Genomic DNA, 21,405 nt, shown 5'->3' with positions numbered 1-21,405 from the left:
TGAAATGTAAATTCTGATTAATTATTGGATTACATAAATTTTTATTTATGGACTGATGGCTAAGATATAAACATTTGGTTCAGTAATTAAGTGTTAGGATGTAACATTTGGTTTGCTAATGACTTGTTGAAATATAAAAGTTGGTTACATGATTAATTGTCAGGATATGAACTTTAGTTGCAGAGTATGAAATTTGATCCACTGATTGACTGTTAGGATGTAATACTTGATTTATTAAATGTTTGTTACAATATATAAGGTTTTACTTCTAAATTGGTCATTAGGATACAGAATTTGTTTGGCAAGTAAATGTTATGAGATATAAGTTGATTTACTGTCTGAATGTTGGAATAGAAAATTTGGTTTGTACTATGTACATTTAAAACAATTTGGTTAATGGATTTAAGAGGTAATAACCAAGAATGTAATAGTGTGTTGTGTAAATTTTATGGTTGTATATATGTACTTGTTGATTTTATTATATTTGTTCTTGTTTTCCCATATTCAGTGTTTATTGGGCTATTCGTAATAGTTACGTCATTGGGCAGAGTAGGAGCTATCCACAGATGTTTTAACTGGTAGCAATTAGGTGGGATATTCTAAACTTTGATGGTGGCTGCATGGGATATAATAAGAATTTGGGTGTCACAATTGTGTGCCATGACAAAACTGATGACAGCATTGGGATAAGAATAAGAAATTTGGGTGCCTCATCCCCGAATTTATAGTAATAATTTGGTTGCAAGGTGTGCGGCACAATATCATCATGCTACCTGAGCCCACCTCAATGGAATACTTTATAAATCCCTCCCATCAGTCTGTGTGTCTGTATATGTTTCCCCCCTATTGTCGCAAGGCAACAGCTTGGTATCTCTCCTTTTAGTCCTAGGCAATTGATCAGTAAACAAGTTCCCATGGAAATGAATACACACAACAGAAGAATTGTTTGATGTGTCACTTCCTATGGAGTACATGCTTTTATCAGAGGAGTGTGTGTGTGTGTGTATATCCCCCTACCATTGCTTGGTGGCAACTCAGTAAAGACATTCCCGTGGCTATGAAGAACTGTTAGAAGTGTCATTTTCTATGCAGTCCATGTCGTATCAAAGGAAAGTAGGCAATTAGTTCTTCCCAGAACGTCTTGTTGTTCCCCAATTTTATTATTTAAACTAAATATGTTCAGTTCCTTGTATTCATAATTCAACCCTCTAATGAACACTGCATCACAAAATTTGGCTTTGCTGTTTGTGGCTGTTCCTCTGGTACCTCCACACTTCATGCTATGCAATAATATTGGGATGGCCAGCTTTATAAAATTCTATGCATGTTTTGTCTCTTTTTTTAACTCTTTTTACTGACCCACATATGTTGTTCATGAGCTGGTATGGTAACTAAACTGCTAATCTTCACTCCCTTCTTATGACCTAGGAACCATTTCTGACCTGTGAACAGCATACTGTATCAGAATTTACATCTGACTACCACAGGCAGGTTATCTCACAGCACAACTGTTTCAAGATATCTACAGCAAAAGAGTCTTCTGTTCTTCTTTTGCTGCTGCTGCTCCAGATTTTCCATCACGACCAGAAACTGGGTGCAGATAGAACAAAAGAAATTCATGAAACTCTGAATAAATTTGCAGAACATTTTTCTTACCCACAACAGCAAGAACCTCATTATATCATAACTTCTTACAATGTTTTCTCACATCTAATGTCTATTTTTCATCACCTCAGCAAAATCAAACTTAATAAAAAACGTATTCTTGGACATAAACATTCCCTTACCTTTACTAAGACTGTCACAACACAACTATATCAAGTTCATTGCCTGGTTTTGGCTCTGCTACATGTTTCAGCTATTAATAGCCATCATCAGGCAAATAGTTGGCTAACATATATACACCACTGAACTGCAGTATTAATAAAATTGGATACAATAATATTAATTATATTAGAATACTTGACATGAAAATACAATAAATTGGATTATGTAAAACAAAAGTTATAGTATAAAACAAGAATAAAATTGTAAGATTTGAAGCTTTCACAGCGGTGACTATGAAGAAAGCAGTCTTCTGGGAGGTTCTCACAGTCTCTTCGCTTGCAGATTTCTTATTTTTCCTTCTACCCTGAAGATGGAGGCGATATGTTCCTCCAAAATGTCGGTTAACACCACATCTACATGGTGCCACATCCCAGAAGACTGCTTTCTTCAAGAATAAAATTCTTCGATTGATGTTTTACATCATCAAATCAGTCGTTGGTTTATGTGATTTTGTTCTGTTCCCACGGACAAATTAGAGTATTCTATATTCTGTGTATAAAAACTGTTATTGGAGGCTCGTGACATAGATATCTCACAGTGTTATACAGATTGTCCATAAGTTCCTATCTAATTTATTTACACAGGAGTAACGTTTATTCTTTTAAGGACACCACTAGTAATGAGTGTACAAGAATGTGTGATAGTTGTATCACATCAAATTCTGTGACAAATTAAAGAAGAGTTTGAAAGAAAAGTTCACATGCCTGGATCTCCTAACAAAACAGAAAGGTTTTTATGGACACCTATATAACTTCCAAAGCCAAAATAACATCGTTAATGTAAGTAGGTATTAATCCATTGTTACATAAAACACTAAGTAACCAAAATTTCAGTATATAATAATTTACAGTGGAACCTCGCTTAACAAGCATAATTCGTTCCAGAATCTTACTTGTAATGCGAAACACTCGTTAAGCGAAACAATTTTTCCCATATAAATTAATGTAAAATACGATAATGCGTTCCATGCTGAAAAAATACTCAAAAAATTTTATGTACAAGGTGGTTCAAATATGACCGGGACTGATCTGTGTGTAAACAAGTCGCACTGCACAGCAGCTGTGCGACCTTGAGAGAGTGAAGCCACAACCTCCACCCTCCCTCCTGTTCAGGTTAGAACCTGTTCAGTCCTGTCTGGGAGTTTCTAGAGTGATGAGTGAACAGAAGGTACCGCGGAGCATGGAACAATGCATTGTGATGAAATTCCTCGTTGGAGAAAACGTCCCATCCGCTGAAATTCACCACACTCCAACAACAGTATGGGGAAGAGTGTCTCTCACGGACCCATGTGTTTGAGTGGTGTAAGTGCTTCAGAGACGGCTGAGAGCGCGTGGAGAATGAACCACATTATCGTCAGCTGTGAACATCCATCACCAAGCCAAACATTGATCATGCAGACGCACTTATTCATGAGAATAGGTGCATCACTATCAAGGAACTTGGAGCAATGCTGCTCATCAGTGTTGGTAGTGTAGAAGACATCGTGAAATACCACCTGCACTATCGCAAGGTGAATGAATGGTGGGTACCACGCACTTTGATGGACGTGAACAAAATGTTGCGCATGCAAGCTGCCAGTCGTCTCCTACAGTAGTTTGAAGATGAAGGTGATGCATTTTTGAAGTCTATAGTGACCACCGATGAAACATGGGTGCACTACTTCATTCCTGAGTTGCAGCAGTCATCATGCGAGTGGCGGCATACCAGTTCTCCCAAACCCAAGGAGTGCGGAGGAGCCGTTGGTAGGAAAAGTGATGGCACACTCCCTGGCAACAGACGTGAAGGAAAAGGTCCGATCCAAGCGGAAGACAGGTGGAAAGCGGGTAGCCTTCCTTCAAGACAATGCACATCCCCATACAGCCAAAACAACAATGGAAACCCTCAGGAAATTGAAATGGAACCTTCTGACACATCCACCATACAGTCCCAATTTGACCCCAAGTGATCTCTACCTGTTCGGAAGGCTCAAATCAGAAATGCAAGGCATGCGGTTTGTGGACGATGCCACCGTCATCCAGACTGTTCGGGAGTGGATACGCCGCCAACCACAACCAGGCTTCCAGAACGTTGGGAAAAATGTGTTGACTCTGGAGAGGAGTATGTTGAAGACTGACATGTTCAAGTAAGTGTTTGGCAATTATGGTTTCAAAAAAAAAATCAGTCCCGGTCATATTTGAACCACCTTGTATAACGTTTATTCAAAGAAAATTATATATACATTGTTAAGGAGCGTGAATCATAATCATCTTTTCTTCTATGCGGAATGAACCAACCTGGAATGCGAATTTGATTTGCAGAAAACGAAAAAAAAAAATCGAAATAATTAATTTATTATTTATGATACATATCTAATTCTTTTTTACTAGAAAGCTGTCTAGAGACATTTGTTTTTGCCGATGCTTCAAAATTTGGTGAAAATGCGACACAGCATTATCATTAAATAAATTTGTAGCGCACATAGCCACTGCCTTATTAGGGTGATGCTTCTCAATGTACAATGCAACAGTTTCCCATGCTTTCAGCATTTCTCTTATTGCGCCAGAAGATTGTTGCTTTGCTGTTACCTCCTCCTCCTCTGACAAACTATCCTCCACAACTTCTTGCTGTGAAACACAATGCAACTCCAAATCCTGCAAATCGTTGATGTAGACCAATTGTATGTGCGTGCTAGATCAGCCACGCTCACACCTCGTTCTCGCTTTTCAATGATTTTACTTTTCATTTCTACGGTTATTTTTATTCTCTTACGGCTGTCTTTTTGCGGCTTTTTCTTCAGGGACATTTTTGCAAGGGTTATTAAACTTTGCACAAAAAAAAATCACAAATAATATGTCTGAACACAAGTTTGGAAAAATGTGTGATCACAAGCAACACTAAGATGCTAGCAGAACAAGTGCTAAACACAGACTGATGTAACAAGTGCACAATCCGGGACTTCCCCTCTCGTCACTCGTTATGCGAAACATCGCTCGTTAAGCGAGTCATTTTTTTACAGTTTGTTTTGCTCGTTATGCGAATTACTCGTTATGAGAGGTGCTCATTAAGCGAGGTTCCACTGTATTTTCTTAACGCATTTTAGAGTGTAATGGATTGTGATGCAGTACTCTTGGTGAATCTGCATGCTAAAAAGTTCTGGAGTCTTTTAACACATAACAGAGATGTACTTGCAATGGTTGACATACATCTGAATTAAAATGTTTTACACATAGACATTTGTTTACTTATCTATTGGCCATGCCATAGTTCCAGTGCTTGGTTGCAAGCTTCTCGCCATAAAGGCATGGACTCAGTCTGAGGGCAGTTCATGTGGAATTTGTGATGATGGACAAAGTGGCAGTGTGGCAGTTTCTGTCTTAGCACTCTGATTTTCCCCTGCCAGTAATCATTCCATCATTGCTCCTTACTCACTATCATATGGAGTTCATACAATAGTCCCATTTGAGGCCACAGTATCAATGGACTGTCTCACCTCATTCCTGCAACTAACTCATCAGGGACTGCTACAGTAGTCCCATTTGAGGCCACAGTACCTCAAGGGACTCAGTCTCCCCCCACTCCTACATCTAACTCATCAGGGGCTAGTACAGTAGTTACATTTGAGGCCACAGTACCAACGGACTGTCTCACCCCATTCCTGCAACTAACTCAACAGAGACTGCTACAGTAGTCCCATTTGAGGCCACAGTACCTCAAGGGACTCAGTCTCACCCCACTCCCACAACTAACTGACTGACTTCTAATCTATTCATAAAACATTGCCTACAATGTTAAAATAAGTGTCACTTGACTCAAATTTTTTTAATGATAAGAATGCTTCACTAAGCACAGTGGTGTTCAATGTGAAGGGATAATCATTTGTATCATTCAACAAGATCTGACTCACCTCACTTAAAAGAATGGTCTCAACATAGAAGCTTCTTCAGACATTTCAGCTAGTGACCTCTCTTGCCTATCATGAAGAGCATCAAGCATGACATTATCATCACCCACAACTTCTGACTTTCTAGGCAACACATGGACATGGAGGTGCTGCAAAAACAAAAGAAGTGATGGATCAGCTGCAACAAACATAATACAGTGCATTTGACCATCAAGGAAACTGGGGGAGCAGCGTGGGTCAGATACAACATTTCTCACAGATTGCTTCTGTAACTGCCGATGGCAGAATGAGTCCTCAGCACTGATAAATGCACTCTCACTAGTGTAGAGCAGATGGATCGTTTCTCCGTGACTACTGTGCCCTTCCCCGCTGGCAAGAGTGCAGTCATGTCGCTGATTCCCTCACATCAGTTTTTGTACATGCACACATTTATAAGAATACTGTAAAAAGATAACATAAATGTACCATGCTTTATATCAGGTGCTGAAAGTGACCCCTTCTGCTTACAAACATGCCTCACATCGCATAAATAAATTCTGTGACACTTTCTGAAGTTGGCCCACAGCAATTGATGTAATTATGCATGTTATTTCATTCTGCAGAGCTTCAGTGGTGCAAGGATTATTCTTGTAGACTTTTCCCTTTAGGTTTCCCCAAAGATAAAAATCGCAAAAACTGAGATCTGGGAGGCCACAGTCCCCTGCTGATTATTCTGTCCTCAAACACTTCCCATATTGCAACCATGGTTGCATTAGCCATATGTGCTGTAGCATTATCTTGCTGAAAATACCCATACTGTCTTTCTTCAGCATTCAGCTGCTTCAAGAACAGATTCAGTATATCATTAATGTAGCAGTCAGAGTTCATGGTTTTGTGGAAAAAATAATGGGGCCAATGATTCACCGCAGACTTACAGCACACCACACCCCCACCTTTTCACTATGTAATGGCACTTGCTGTATAGCGTGAGGATTTTACACGCGTAATTAGTTTAACTGCCATGGACAAACTTCAGAAAGTCTAGCATAATTTATTTATGTGATGCGAGGCATGTTTGCAAGCAGAAGGGGGTCACTTCCAACACCTGTTATAAAGCACAGTATGTTATCTTTTTACAGTATTCCTTTGAATGTGTGCATGTACAGAAACTGATGTGAGGGAATCAGCGACATGACTGCACTCTCGCTAGCGGGGAAGGGCACAGTAGTTGCAGAGAAACAATACATCCACTCTACGCTAGAGAGAGAGCGCATTTATCAGTGCTAATGACTCACTCACTATCGGCAGTTACAACAGCAATCTTTGAGAAATGCTGTATCCGACTCACGCTGATCCCCCAGCTTCCTCGATGATTGAACACCCTGTACTTGGCTTATGGAACAGAGTACTTTATGAGAAGTTAAGTCACTCAGCTGGTTAAGAAATTCCTTGCCTCTAATGAAACCCAAGGGTTCAATACTGTGTTCACAAGAACAATACACTCAGAATCACTGGATTTTTGGACTTCATCCATTGTCTGATATTCTAGAAACTAGAAAACAAGAAAACCCAGTGATTCTGAGTGTTATACACCATTGTCACAACTCTTTAGAAGAACAAGACAGTTTTACAGCCTCTCTGCACCTACAGTCCACTATAAGATGTTCACAGCAGTCATGAAAAGTGGAGTGTTGCAGGTTGATGCAAGTCCCTACCAGAGTGTACAGTGATAGCAGGAACCTAAATAGCTTTACAATCTCTCTGCATCTACAATAAGCTATACAATGTTCCTCTATAGTCAACAAAAATTTCACAAAATATTTCGCTAGCCACAGCTACATTTTCTTAAAGCACCTGTATTAAATTTTGTTAGATTTCAAAAACTGTTCATGGATACAAATATATTGTGGCATGTAGGGCCATTGCTATGCAATGACTGCAAGACAGGCAGATATACCATACCCATTTCCAGACAACAGCTCAGTAAACACATTCCCATTGCTAAGTGGTGACTCAATAGTGGCCGTTGCTAGGTAATGCCTGCAATATACACGCAACAATAGAACAGGTGTTTACTATGTGGTCCATGCTGAGATGTTATAAGCAAGGGATAAGGTCAGTTGACAATTCGAACCCCATGTGGAGGCGGGGCCAAATACCTCTGAGCCGATCTCTTCGGCTCACTGCAAGAGGTGCCCTCTTCGAATGATGGCAGCAGCGGCTTGCACTGTTCTCCGCCCACTCTTCTTCATTTTTTTTTTGCTCGGTAATCCGTGGCGTGCCTACGTCATCCCTGCACCCTATGTCCTTGCCCGTTCGACTGAAGTCGCTCTCTTCCTGCCTGGACGTCGCTGAGTGTGGACGTGTTCTTCCGCAACTAAATTCCCTTTCGGTCAGCACTGTAATAAATTATTTGGGATGGTTTGGCCGGTAGACTCCAGGCAGGGAGGGCCTTCTCCAGGTAAGCCAGTGTAAGCATTGTAAGTTTCTTGAAATACTGAAGGTGGAATTATCATGGTATTGCATTGCTGCCTGTTCCCAGTGTGGAGAAGTATTGGTATTAGCGTGACTGATTTTTGTTTGAGTTGAACCTTACGTGTTCCCTTCTGGAAATGTAATGTAATTGTCTGAACTGATTTTCCTAGTTGAATTACGAGTATGTTCCATGATATGGCTGTTCATGTGTAATCAGAGATATCCAAGCCACGTGTGTGGTTTATTGTTTATTCTTTATGCAACTGTAGAAGTAATTGTTCATATGGATTTTCTGAGCAGCGTTTTTAAGTTGTGCCGTAACATGGCTGTCCCGTTGCAATGTAAAGGTAATTATCTGTGCTGATTTTCTAGATTGAGTTTGACAAGCCGTTTCTTGGTAATCTGAAATATTCTAGTCTCCTGTGCTCATTCATTGTTTGCTTTTTTTTCTGAGTTGTTTCTTATTTAATAAATGTTCAATCAGTTTCTGTTACTTCCTGTGGAATTCCTTGTAACTTAGTAGGGAGTTCAAACTATAGACAAGAGAGAACACCCGTCTCCCAGCTAGCTGGCGTAGGATACACCCCCTGGAGGGTGCACCTCCACCATGACCCTGCGAGTCGTAAGAGGCGATGAAAAGGGAAGTCTCAAATCTGAGACAGTAAAATATGGTCTCGAGTCCCAAGGGACTCAGGCCCTAGAAAGACTGCACTGGCAAGGGCCAGCAGCACGTACAAAAGGCAGACCCGTCATCTTGTCAGAGAGGGCGCCCCACAAAAACAAGATTGTAACTGTTAAAGGTAATAAATATCTCGTCATGAGCCCTTACTGACTGACTGACTGACCGTCAGTCGCAATGTGACTTGGACTTGAACTTGGGAGTTGATAGTTCATGCATGAGAGCATGAAACTGAAGAATCTCCACTGTAAGAAGCTGTTTCCAGGAATACACCTTTATTTTTAAACTTAGATTGCATATCATAGAATAAGTTTACTTGCCATAAAATGTAAAAAGTTTTGAAATCAGTCTTAAAAACATTTTATGTAGACTACATACTTATTATTATTGTTATCATGTTTAAAAAAATTTAATTATTTCGGTTTGTGTTCCCCTTCTGCATTGTTATTTTATTACACTTGGTGATCTAGGCAATGTTATCAAGTTCATAATGTGCAAAAGAAAACGTTATCCTAATAATAATCCTGGATCAGTGAGGTTTCACTGTATAATAAAAGACTCAGGCTTGCCCTTCAGTTGTTTCTGTAAGGGAGTGAGTGCCTACATTTTGGTTGGCATTGCTAAAAACATATTTCCATTGCTGATTAAAGTTGGCACTAACTTCGCCAACAAGCGGCAGTCGCTCAGTTGGTATAGTTCGCTTGCAAACTACAAGCCATGGAGTTTGTTTTTTGTTGCTTTTTATGCATTCCAGTGGCAGCATGGATTAATATACATGAGTGTATCCAGTGAAAGGGTTTTCTGTGGATACCATAGCTAGAGATGGGATTTGTTTTTTTTAGTCTGCTTTCCTTATTTTGAAAAAAATAAAAGGACACTTATGAGATCACCTTGCTGTATGTCTAACCATCTGTGTTTGTCCATCTGTTGGTGTGTGCCCCCCTAACTTTTTAGGTTTATCACATCACCTTCCTGTCTGTGTATCTCCCTTAACTTTGGTTAGGTGGTTTTATCACCTTGCTATCTGTGTGTCTGTTTCTCCCCTAATTTTTTTTCTTTTTCTGTTTTCAATGTTCCATGAATTTGTTGCATTTGAGATCATCCAGAATAAAGTGTGGTCACATAATGAGTTGCAAAATGTACATGATAAGAAAATGGGGTATGATGGTAATATGGAAGCAAATGCAATTGTAAAGTGTCTGTTAGTATTCAGTTTGTATCTAAGGGCCAAATCACTCAAACACTGGCTGTCGTAACTCATCAAGTTATAACCAAAAGAACCATGACTCTGTTGTGTCATGGACGGAAATTATCATGCTGTATTACAGGTTGCAGAAGAATGGGTGGTATTTATTTAGGAAATTTGTTTTCCATTGGCAACCTTCGTTGAAACATTTACAGACAGCAGAACATCTTAATGCATACTGTTATTTCATCTAGTATATTCGTGTAACAACAGCTGTCTTTACAGGACACTTCAAGTCACTGAGATTAAGCATTGCTAATTAAGCTTGTTTTTGACATGTTTTCATTGAAACTTCAAGCAGCTTTCTGGTAGAAGATAAAATATTAATTTTAAATAAATGACATCAGTATATAATAGTTATTACGAGTTATTGTTTGTGCCTTGTTTCTTTTATGTACTTCTTTCTTGTTTATGAATTCTTTTGTCAGGACATTCACTAATTGTAAGGGAACAGATATTGACTGGACTCATGTCTGTGGTGCATATTATCAATGTTACTTCTTATAATTGACCTTCTCTGTGTAGCTAGCTAATTACAAGAAGCAAGTCTGATAAGAGAATAAATCAGCATAACATTTTAAAACTTCATATTGCTGGGTAAGATTTCATACTTATGGGATTAAGATTTGAGATGTCTTACAAATTCTTTCTGTCCATTTCCTTGATAAAAACATAGACTCCATGCATTCCCTTACCTTAACAGTCTGGCCAGCAGATGTTCCAGTTTGAATACCAGTGGTAACACCTGATGACTTACTAACAGTTCGGACCACTTCGTTCACTTTCTTCAGAACCATGAAAAGGTCCTCCTTTTCATCATTTTCCAAATCTTTCAGTGTTTGTACACAGCGGATTGGCATCACCAGCACATCTGGAATTTGTGTTATGGAATATACTATATGTTCTATGGTTTTATTCAGAAAAATGAAGGAAATGCATCTGTTAAAAGAAATTCAAATACCAGAACACATGCTTTATCAATTGATTATGGGTACAGACTGGACAACTAACAAATTACTGGTAGTAGGAAAACAACTGTACAGTCTGCCTAAGAGCCAGCATCTCTTCCTTTATTAGTAATTTATGGTATACTCAACAACTCACGCAGTAGCTTGGGCCATAGTGTCAAATTGTTCTTTGATAAATGAATAGCAAGTTGAAAAGGAAATGTAAGGAAGCAGTCATGGCCTAGTTAGAGGTAGGATGGCATGCAGAACAAAACGGTTTTGACCAAGATCAATCTAGCGGTAATGCCCTAAACTTGTATCTGGAGGCACACAGTTCAAATCTTGGTTAGGACACTGCTTACTGTGACTGAGGCAAATGCCAGGAAAACACCTCAATTAGGCGATGACCATCTCCTTCCACATCCTTTCTAATTTATTAATCATACCATTCAGGGCCATAGTCTGAGATACCTACAGTGCCATAAAATAAACCACAAAAAAGTACAACTGTGGCAGAAACTGGACGACATTAAGAGGAGAGAAAAGAGACGGCAAGAAATGGAAGAGGAAGACAGAAGACATTGGAAACTTTCTCTCCATCAACAAGTATAAAATGAAATGTTAAAAAAAAAGAGAAATAAGAAGACCAGCCCTTCGCAATTAGCATGTCAACTGAACTGAATATAAAATCTGTTTACTAATAGTCTAAAAAAGAATCATCATGCTAAAGAAAGGATACGCCCAGGAACTGCACACCTCTTGTTTGTGAAAGCCAGAGTTTTGTTTGTTTTATAGAATACAGTGCTTCCATGCACTGTTGTTGAACCAAATCTGTATACAGCACTGTCATCAATTTCATCTGACTTCACAGCTGTTTTCAACGGTGACATATCTGCATACAAATCACTTCGTCGGTGTTGCCACACTGGCATTGATGATCGCACTTTCTGCACATATGATAAGTCTATTTCGGCTATGGCAACATTGGTGCCTTCAGAACATTGAGCTATGACAGTTCCCCATGGATCCACAACCTGAATTCCACAAACAATACACAATGTTATGAGAATTTGCTTTAAAAGTCCCTAAATAACTGACTTCAAGAAGCAAAGTACTCTTTCTCTCAGTTACTAAAGAAATTTCCTGTTTTCCAGGGCACCCTAAGGTTCATCACCGCATTCACAGGAGCCACTGGACTCTGTCCTCAGTCAGGTGAATCCAGTCCACAACTTTCTATTCAATTACTTTTAAGAGCCATTTTAATATTATCCTCACATCCATGTTTACATCTTCAAATTTTCAATTTATAACACCTTAGACAGCACTCAATATTATGTAACAATCACAAGTTTATTATAAAAATTAATTTTTTGGAGATGAGAGAAAATAAAAAATGTTGTGATATTTATGATTCTAGGATTGCTACAGTAATTCATTCAACTGAAGATACAGTGATATGGACATTACCAAGGATAAAAGAAATATACCTGTTGGATTTTCAATTCTTTATATATTTAACTTTTCTGTATCAACTGCCATTGTAATGCAGTGTCAAAAAATATGAGCTCATTAGTAACAAAGAAGAGTCATACCTCTTTCAAGGCATTGCCCTGGCCTTTGGCTGGTGAGAATGAGGAAAACCATGAAAATATCAGGACTGCAACTAACCTACTTGAGATTAAAATACAATACCCCACAGATATACATAAAGTGTTACATTACAACCTGCCTGATACTTCTTGGAAAGTGACCATTTGGGAGCATAAGAAGATGGAATGATGATAATAAAATTTATATTTGTGAAACAGATTGTGATGTTGTAAATAGGACTTAACTTGCGCCTAATCAGCCATAGTAGAGGCATGATTTTGTACCAGTGGTCATGAACTTTATATGATTCTATGTCCAGAAAATTAATTTGCTTATTTAGTTATTTTCCATTCTTATTAACCATGTCCAGTATTTTGTCCCAAGTGGTTCCTTCAGATCATTATTTTTGCAAAAAGGTTATGGCACCACTGTATTTTTAATTAATCAAGAAACAACTGCCTATGTATTTCTGGATTGTGTCTACATTAGGATCAGAATGGGAAACACCAAGACCTTATCTCCTTAAGATTAGGACTGAAAAAGGAAATTCAAAAGGTGATCAGAGTCCTTGTTAGGACAGCAACAGAAAATTTCAAAGCGACACTGAGTCCAAATTAGAACTTCAGATGCTTAAATACACACACATATGGTAGACTGTTTAAAACCCATAACAGATATTCTGCCATCACCATTAAAAATTTTCTGTAAGTTCAGACTGACCATTACCAACCATTGCATGTCCCCATGAAGACCGCTTACTGTTGTGGGTACCAGTCTGAGCTGCTGCAATGACATAACACTGGCTCTCTATGGCACGAGCTCGGAGCAGTGTTTCCCAGTGCACTGCTCCAGTTGCGAATGTGAAAGCTGATGGGAACGTCAATATGTCAGCACCCATCTTGGCTAGAGTGAGGCTCAACTCTGGGAATCGCATATCATAGCACTAATTAGTGAGTCAAAGAAAATGCAGAAATAATTTTATTCACAAAGCCAGTGGGAAAATATACACACTCAAATATCTGAAGTTAGGTCATGTGGGATTTCTGGTGGATAAAGTGGGACTAGAGCAGGTTTTCTCTAAGTCATTCAGTTTCCTCTCTCAATTCTCATGGCACCAAATATTCAACATTCATGAAACATTTTATTTGAGAATCTACATACTCTCAATAGTGATAGCATCTTTAAATAACCAACCACATACAGCTTGTCAAAATATGTGTGAATCACACCCATTCTTTGCAAAACAAGAATGCACAAGGATTTCACATTTAGGATTTGAGGTTCTCACAGTGATGGTTATGAAGGGTTCTATCTTCTGAGGTACAATTATATGTAGTCTGTTGAAAGTCAACTGATATTTCAGAGGAAAATGTCACCTTCATCTTCAGGGTTAAAGAATAAGTCACACATGACACGAGCAAGAACAATTTTATATTTGTTTACTCATCCACATGCATACTTACCAAGACTACTTAACTCATTGCAGACCAGGGATTTAAATATTTAAATCACCCTGGGGCCGCCATTATTAAACATACTATCCTAACTTGTGCACTGTTCACTTTAAAAATTAATATAAAATCTCCTAATTAATTTTATGAACTAAAATTTTTGGAGAACACTTACCAATGCTCATAGTTGTGCTTGAGGGTGTGATATTTCTGGAAATATTCCCCTTTGTGAAGTGGCATTACACAGAACTTGCAAATGTAGACATACTCCTTTTTTGTGAACTGTGCAAACATGGCATTACCTAGAAGGATGCTTCCCCTTGGAATGTTCACTCTTCACAATTTTCACAAGGGTATATTTCCGCATATCACCCAAGAGTCACCCTGGGGGATCCACATGAGGCCTGTGTGGGGCAGGAGTTGATAGGCCTGTTTGCACTAAGTCTGTGTCTGACTCTGGTTCTGCCACCATCATCTGGTCTGTAGCCCAGGCCTTTGCCACATTCACCAGAAATGCTTTGTATTTCAATTTTGAATCAGGGTTTAGATTTTTGTGATTTTTATAGATTTTTTACTGTCCCCACAATGTTATTACCCGCATTATTGTCGGCGCCACTGTCATTTTTACCATCTGTGGCCACAATTCTTTGTTCTCCCCTGTTACTGGCATGCTCTGAATCACCATGACTACACGTCTCACAAGGCAAGTCAGCTAGCTCATCGGATAAGAATTTGTCCTTGATTCATATGCCACCACTAACTACTGGCTGATACATACAAAGGCAAAGCATTTTCCTTTATAGTGGGTTAAGAAAACAGCGAGGTCAAGTTACTGACAAGTAAGCAAACATTCCAGAGTTTTATTACGCAGCTGCGTGCAACTTGGGTGGCGCCAGAGCAAGGTATAGTGTGTTACAACCTAACGTGTCCTAAAATCGTGGTATCATGCGACCGGTCCTCAAACTGTTAACAAAGTGTGGAATTTGGTAACAGAGGGTCCAGATTACAAGTTCTGAAGTAAATTCTATGGTGCACATCAGTCCAATATAACCCTTACTATATAAGTTATTTGCCTGGTTTATTTTACAATAGTCTCAACATCTGGACTAAACTTTCTTTAAAACATATTTGAGGGTCCATCATAACTTGAGTTGGCTACATTATAGAAGAAATGTCATATGTATTCAACAAGATCTCTGGTGTTCTGGTTTGAAAATGTAATGAAGTAATTCACTAATGATATAACGATCTGTGTCATTATTTGATATTGATACACCCTCACAGACATAGAACTTAAGCATGGAATGCTAGAATGATTGATGAATATTGACAAATTGGAAACGAATTGGAAGGAAGCAGCTATGGCCTATCTGAGGTGCTACAGCATTTACCTGCAAAGACTCAGGAAAACCATGAAATCCTCAGTCAGAAAAGTCAGTGTTCCAGCTTGGATTTGAACTTAAGACCTCCAGAATGAGTCTTAAGGCATTACTGCTTAACCATCTGTCTTTCATGATGTCATGTAGTATGGCATATGGATAGCGGCCTCCGTAGTATAGGGGTAACGTTCCCATCTCATGACTCAAGGTACGCAGGTTCAAACCCAGCGGGGGTCGTGGAATTTTAAGGGCGGAAAATTTCAGGGAACAAGTCCTCTGGGAGGGACTTTAAGCCGTGGGTCCCGTGTCGTAGCTTTACAGCACGTAAAAGAACCTCATGCCTCAAGGAGGCCTCTGAGCCAAATTATTAAGGACATTTCCCACCCAACAATAGTCTCTAACGCCTCTGGTAGATGGGGGAAGCATCTAGATACCGCTGAGCCAGTAGAGGCCGAACTCGCTGGCTGAGTCGGGACTGATGGCATGCACCAGTATCAGTAGGGTATAGAGACGGGTAGAATATCACAGGGGGACGTACAATAGACCACTGGTCGTGGTGCATGGGGAAACCCACCCCCTCCAATAATAATAATAATAATAATAATAATAATAATAATGGCATATGGATACCAATATTCTGGAGGAAAATACTGCCCCCATCTTCAGGGTTAAAAATGGGCAGGCATATTCCTTCAGATCATTTGTAACCATGAACCAGACAACATGGCACCACATTCCAGAGACCAAAGTCTTAGTATTCTCCACTGCCAGAACATCAAATCTCAATTCAATATTGTGAATTCATGACTGAATCTAAGGGAACTGTATCTGGAATACATTAACACGAAGGTTTATGAGATGTTCTGAGCCTCAGATATGCAGACTGCATCATCCACCCACGTTCAGTGGTTTAGCACAAGAAAACGTTCATGCAGAGCAGGACAAGGGACAGGCAAGTACGGTACTTAGATCTTGATACTGATTCTACTGTGCAAATGTGGGCAGCATTGTGATGTTTTGGAAGTATATGCTGCCTCCTTATTTAGGGTCAAAGTGAGCAGCTGAGTCAGTGATTGTGTATATACATGGGTTACTTCAAAGACATGGCAACATAATTTTTCCAAAATTTTGAAAGCTCCAACCAGAATTTCCAAATTTGCCACTGAGAGACAGCAATGTCTGATTTCTAATGATGCCGCTAGTTGATGCGGAAGTCCAAGGATAATGAAGCAAGTCCAGCGCGAAGTCAGTGTGATCATAACCTTTGTTGAGAATGAACATTAGCTGGCTGCAACAGCGTTGTTACGTGATAATAGCAGTGTTTCATGGCAGAAATGCGACTGAATGTCACTCAGAGCTTGTGGAAGCTCTGGGTGATTGTGCTCTACCATACAGAACTGTTGCAAGTGGACAGAAGAATTCCAACGTGTAAGGGAAGCAAGTGCCAACTTGCAATGTAGTGGACGCCCTGTGTTTGTTCGTACCTAGGTTTCTCATGCCGTGGTCACCCAGTGCATGGAGGAAGATAGGCACTGGTCTCTGAAGGACTTATACATACAGGGATTGACCAGGCAACTGTGCATCGAATTTTATGAAAAGACCTACACATGCGCAAGATTGAAGCGAAGTGGGTGCCACACGAATTAAACGAGGTTCAAAAGTGGACATGTTATGAAGAAAGTTGTGTGAACCTGACACGATATGAAATTGAAGGAGACAAGTTCTTGAATCGGATAATTTCCATCAATGAAACATGAAACATTGAATTTTTTATTTCTTAATCACAACTGAATTCTTCGAGAATTAAATAATGAAGAAAAAAACAGTCATTCCATAATGTACAATTTTTCTTGCCTACTATACCTACACCCCTTCACATCTACCTGATCTGACTAAGCCAATCGGAGGGGTATATCGTGCCCTTTCATAAGTATATTCTGAACTTTCTTCACTGCAATGTGTTTCCCCCCAAAAAAATTAATTGCCATGACTTTTGAAATAACCTATGGTACTTATATATTGATACTGATTCTACTGTTGGGTCTTTGTATCGTGCAAATGTGGGCAGCATTGTGATGTTTTGGAGGTATACGCTGCCTCCTTATTTAGGTCAAAGTGAGCAGCTGAGTCAGTGATTGTGTATATATATAGGTTTCGGTCACCAGCTCCCACCTTTCCTCCATGGGTCTGCTGGACCAAATCGACATATTCCACCCTGCAGAAAGAGGAAGCATGTACTGCTAAAATGTTGGCAACACTGCCAATCTGCATGGTCCAAAGACCCAAGAGCACACTCAAGATGAACACTGGACCACCACAAACGCCAAACTCAGTAAGTATTTAAATCTTATAAACATAAACACAACTTTAAAAAATGGAGGTTTGCATAAAACACACATGACAATTCTACAAATGTGATGACCCTGCAACTAAAGGATACAATTGCAAGACCCACTTTCCCAACAGGTGTCTCCGCTGGTGCAACAATTCTCTCACCAGGAAGAACATAATCTGATTCCATGATCCTAGTGTTTTTCTCTGGTATGTCAACATCAAACATGTGAATCTTGTGATACACAGAAACAATGTCTCCTTCACTGTTGATGACAATATGGGAGTTTCTAACTTTCTCACTGTCCGCCTGGAACAAAGCTCTGTGACAATGATAGTGTTCTAAATCCAGTGGTTCCATGATGCTCTATGTACAGGCTAGCATAATGTCTGCTGATATTATAACACAAAACTCTCAGAAACAATCTTCATCAAATATACCTAACTAGAGTAACCTGAAAGTTTGGAAAGGGCAGCCACATTTACACTAGAGTACCAAAATAACAGCATGCACTAACTGGTGCCATCATTTATGGGAAATATTTTTTACAAAGGTTTTGTATAAATACAATCTTTGTCAGAAATACCTAATATCTTGCTTTCTTCAACTGGCAAGAAACCATTACAATGGCTGCTTTCTAGTTCATCATTAAAGAAAAGAGAGACATTTCACTGAGTCACAACCTGGCCAGATACAACAGTCAATGGATGAGTGAGTCAACCCTCAGACACAGAGTAAAGATTGATGGGCATTTCATACATTTGATTGACACATATTATGTCCACAGTAGCTCCAAACACTCCATTGCTTCCCATGTATACTTTTTAATCTTCCACTGAATTAACACAGTCATATGAATGCTCTCAAATGCAGCACATGGTCAGAACCTTCAAAATAAGCAATTTTCAGGTCTAGCTACAAGTTCTACATATAACCTTCCATTAATCCAATTTCCTACACATTAAATTGCAGTTTTGCTGTGTGTGTTTTGTCTTCTGTTGCGTGCCTGTGCAGGCACACGTGCACGTATGAACACACACAAGCATGTGCATGCTACCTAAACATAAATTTATTTTTGGCAAGGGCTGAGACTGCAATGCTGGGTAAAGCACAGGTATTTACTTCTCCCACTGTTGCTTGTCTGTCCCATCCATGACTGCTACAAACATGAAAGTCCTCCACATGTTGGGGACCAAACAACACAAGAATTGTGAGTCTTTGCATTTCCCAAGTGCTACATTCGTTCACATACTCAGTCACTTGTCCTCTAGCTATCAGTACCTTATGTTAACCCACTGTCCACTAACACTAGACATGGTTGTCCACCTGTCCAAACAACCTTAGATGTCTGAGACATTTTGAAAAATGCTTATAAAGTCCACTAACAGTTTCCCTTGTTATCAACAGATGACAACCTTATGTACTTCTATGTCTCTCTTAAACCACAGAATTTTATTTATTGATATACAGAACAGAAGATGTAAAACTAGGATAACACTGCAACAGGAGGGATTTGCTGCCTTTTAAGTGCAGTTTAAGGCCAGGCAGGATGTCATTTAAAGAATTCTTCAAGGGTTTTAAAATACAAATAAATTTAAGGGTTTAAAGAAAGGCTGCTCAGAAGTTGCAGAAGAATATACAGAACAGTAGTTCTATTACAGGCCTACCTTTTCAAGTATTCCTCCCAAAGACAACCAGACCTTATTTTGTTCTGCCATCTGGCAAAAGGAATGGACAGTCTCTCCATTTACAGGCTCAGCATTGTCCACAAATTGTGACCTTTTTTCACCAATAAAATCACATGCCTCTGGTAAGAATACCATCTGAAAGCACAACAAACTTCTGAGACACATTTGCCAGAACTGCTGCACACAGTCTTGTACACAATAAGTTGGCCTCCTGAGGAGTTGCAGTGGCCAGAGCATACATTTAATTATGCTGTCAGTAGCTTCTGTGGTCTAGTGGTCAGAGTTCCTGCCTACAGATCAAGAGGTCTGGGTTCGATTCCTGGCACTACCAGATTTTCTGAGAAGTAGTGGGTCTGGAACAGGGTCCACTCAGCCTCATGAGGATAACTGAGGAACTACTTGAATGGAAATGTAGCTGCTCCGGTCTAGAAATCTGTGTGCATTGCACTGACCACACAACACCTTCTATCTGGAAAAGTTGGCACTAAAATTTTTTTTTAAATTTGCTTAGTGGGGGGGGGAGGGGTGGAGTCCAACTGGGTCCACTCGGCACGGCGGCCACTGATTGGCCTATTGTAGCCTGCCCCAGGTGATTATGATGATGGAGAATTTGGTGGAATGAAGATTGGCAGGGGAAACCGAAGTACTCGGAGAAAACCCACCGCAGCGCCACTTTGTCCACCACAAATCCCACTTGACCAGACCCAGGATCAAACCCGGGCCACCACGGTGGGAAGCCAGCAACTAACTGCTTCACCTATGGCATGGTCTAATTTGGCACTAACTTTGCCAACAAGCGGCAGTCGCTCGGTCGGTATAGTTCGCTTGCAGACTACAGGCCATGGAGTTTTTTTCTGTTTGCTTTGTAGCCCAAATTACACATTGGTAGATTTTGATAATGGTATATGGTCTATACATGCATTACCACACATTTTATTGTACAGTTTCCTGCTATATCCTGTTGACAAAGCCTGAGCTCAGGTATTTGTGTGCGCGCGTGTGTGTGTAGTTATAGTGACATGTGATTGACATTAGCTTTTTCTAACATATCCAAAAGAGTAGGTGTCTCCCATCCCCCCATCTGAGGAAGGAAACAGGTCCAGTTTTTGAAACTTTGTGTTCTTTAATGTTTTTCTGAATACCAGACAAAGTCCAAAAACCCATTCATCCCGAGTGTGATGTTACATATTGTTAAATGGTATGATTAGCAGTCAATAATGAAGTGCAAAGAATATGTAAGGAAGTAGTCATGAATATTGAAGTACTATTCTGGAACTTGCTTTTAAGGATTGAGAAAAATCACAGAAACCTCTCAGGATAGCCAGTCTCTAGCCGATATTTCTCTCCCATGCATACTCTAAGCCATCCCCATGTCTTCCTCCTCAACTTGATCACCCTAACAATATCTAGTCCAGAGTACTAATTATGAAGCTCCTTTTAGAATATTATATTTAAGCATCCTGTTGCACTTTATACGATATATGATATAACTCCATCCTAAGTGCAAACTATATTTATAGGTCTTTTTCTTTATACACTACATGTTTTGGTCCCAAACGGCCATTATCAGGTATATACACTCACGTATCTGTTACACTGCACTTATTTATAACATTTAAAATTTAAAAACATATGTCTTCCTGATTAGCACTTATAAAATCTTCGGTTCTAATTTTAAAGCCTTTAAAATTTTTTTCTCTAAATTTTAAAATTTAAAAATGTCAGGGTTACTCGCCCTATGTCTATAGTGCTGCAGCGGCTTCTTCTTGTTTCTAGTATTGTATAGGTGTTATCTGTAATATACAAATATTAGTATTACTAATAATGTACGTAATGGATACGCCACAAACGTAATCAAAAGATCAAATCAGACAAAACAAAAACAAAAATCAAAGACACATGACGACGAACAACAAAAAACAAAGTGGGCCA

At 39.4% G+C, this 21,405-nt stretch overlaps 1 protein-coding gene across 3 annotated transcripts in view; it reads right to left on the bottom strand.

Moving 5' to 3' along the window:
* Positions 1-510: 510 nt before the first annotated feature.
* Positions 511-21,405, bottom strand: part of LOC111864821 (deaminated glutathione amidase) — a 35,621-nt gene continuing 14,726 nt past the window's right edge. For 2 of the 3 annotated variants that reach the window (XM_033751595.1, XM_023852355.2), the window contains 7 exons: positions 19,453-19,608; positions 17,894-18,094; positions 13,354-13,566; positions 11,773-12,067; positions 10,782-10,957; positions 5,711-5,856; positions 511-1,590 (listed from right to left, as the gene is read on the bottom strand). In XM_033751595.1, the coding sequence (XP_033607486.1) occupies positions 5,716-5,856; positions 10,782-10,957; positions 11,773-12,067; positions 13,354-13,566; positions 17,894-18,094; positions 19,453-19,608 (1,182 nt within the window). In that variant the 3' untranslated portion in view covers positions 511-1,590; positions 5,711-5,715. Of the gene's footprint in view, positions 1,591-5,710; positions 5,857-10,781; positions 10,958-11,772; positions 12,068-13,353; positions 13,567-17,893; positions 18,095-19,452; positions 19,609-21,405 lie in introns of those variants that run through there. The other variant, XM_023852356.2, reaches the window with a different exon arrangement.

Source organism: Cryptotermes secundus, unplaced genomic scaffold, assembly GCF_002891405.2.
Source record: "Cryptotermes secundus unplaced genomic scaffold, Csec_1.0 scaffold1734, whole genome shotgun sequence".
Taxonomy (NCBI): domain Eukaryota; kingdom Metazoa; phylum Arthropoda; class Insecta; order Blattodea; family Kalotermitidae; genus Cryptotermes; species Cryptotermes secundus.
Note: the sequence above shows the minus strand (reverse complement) of the source record. Positions and strands in the feature narration are given on the sequence as shown.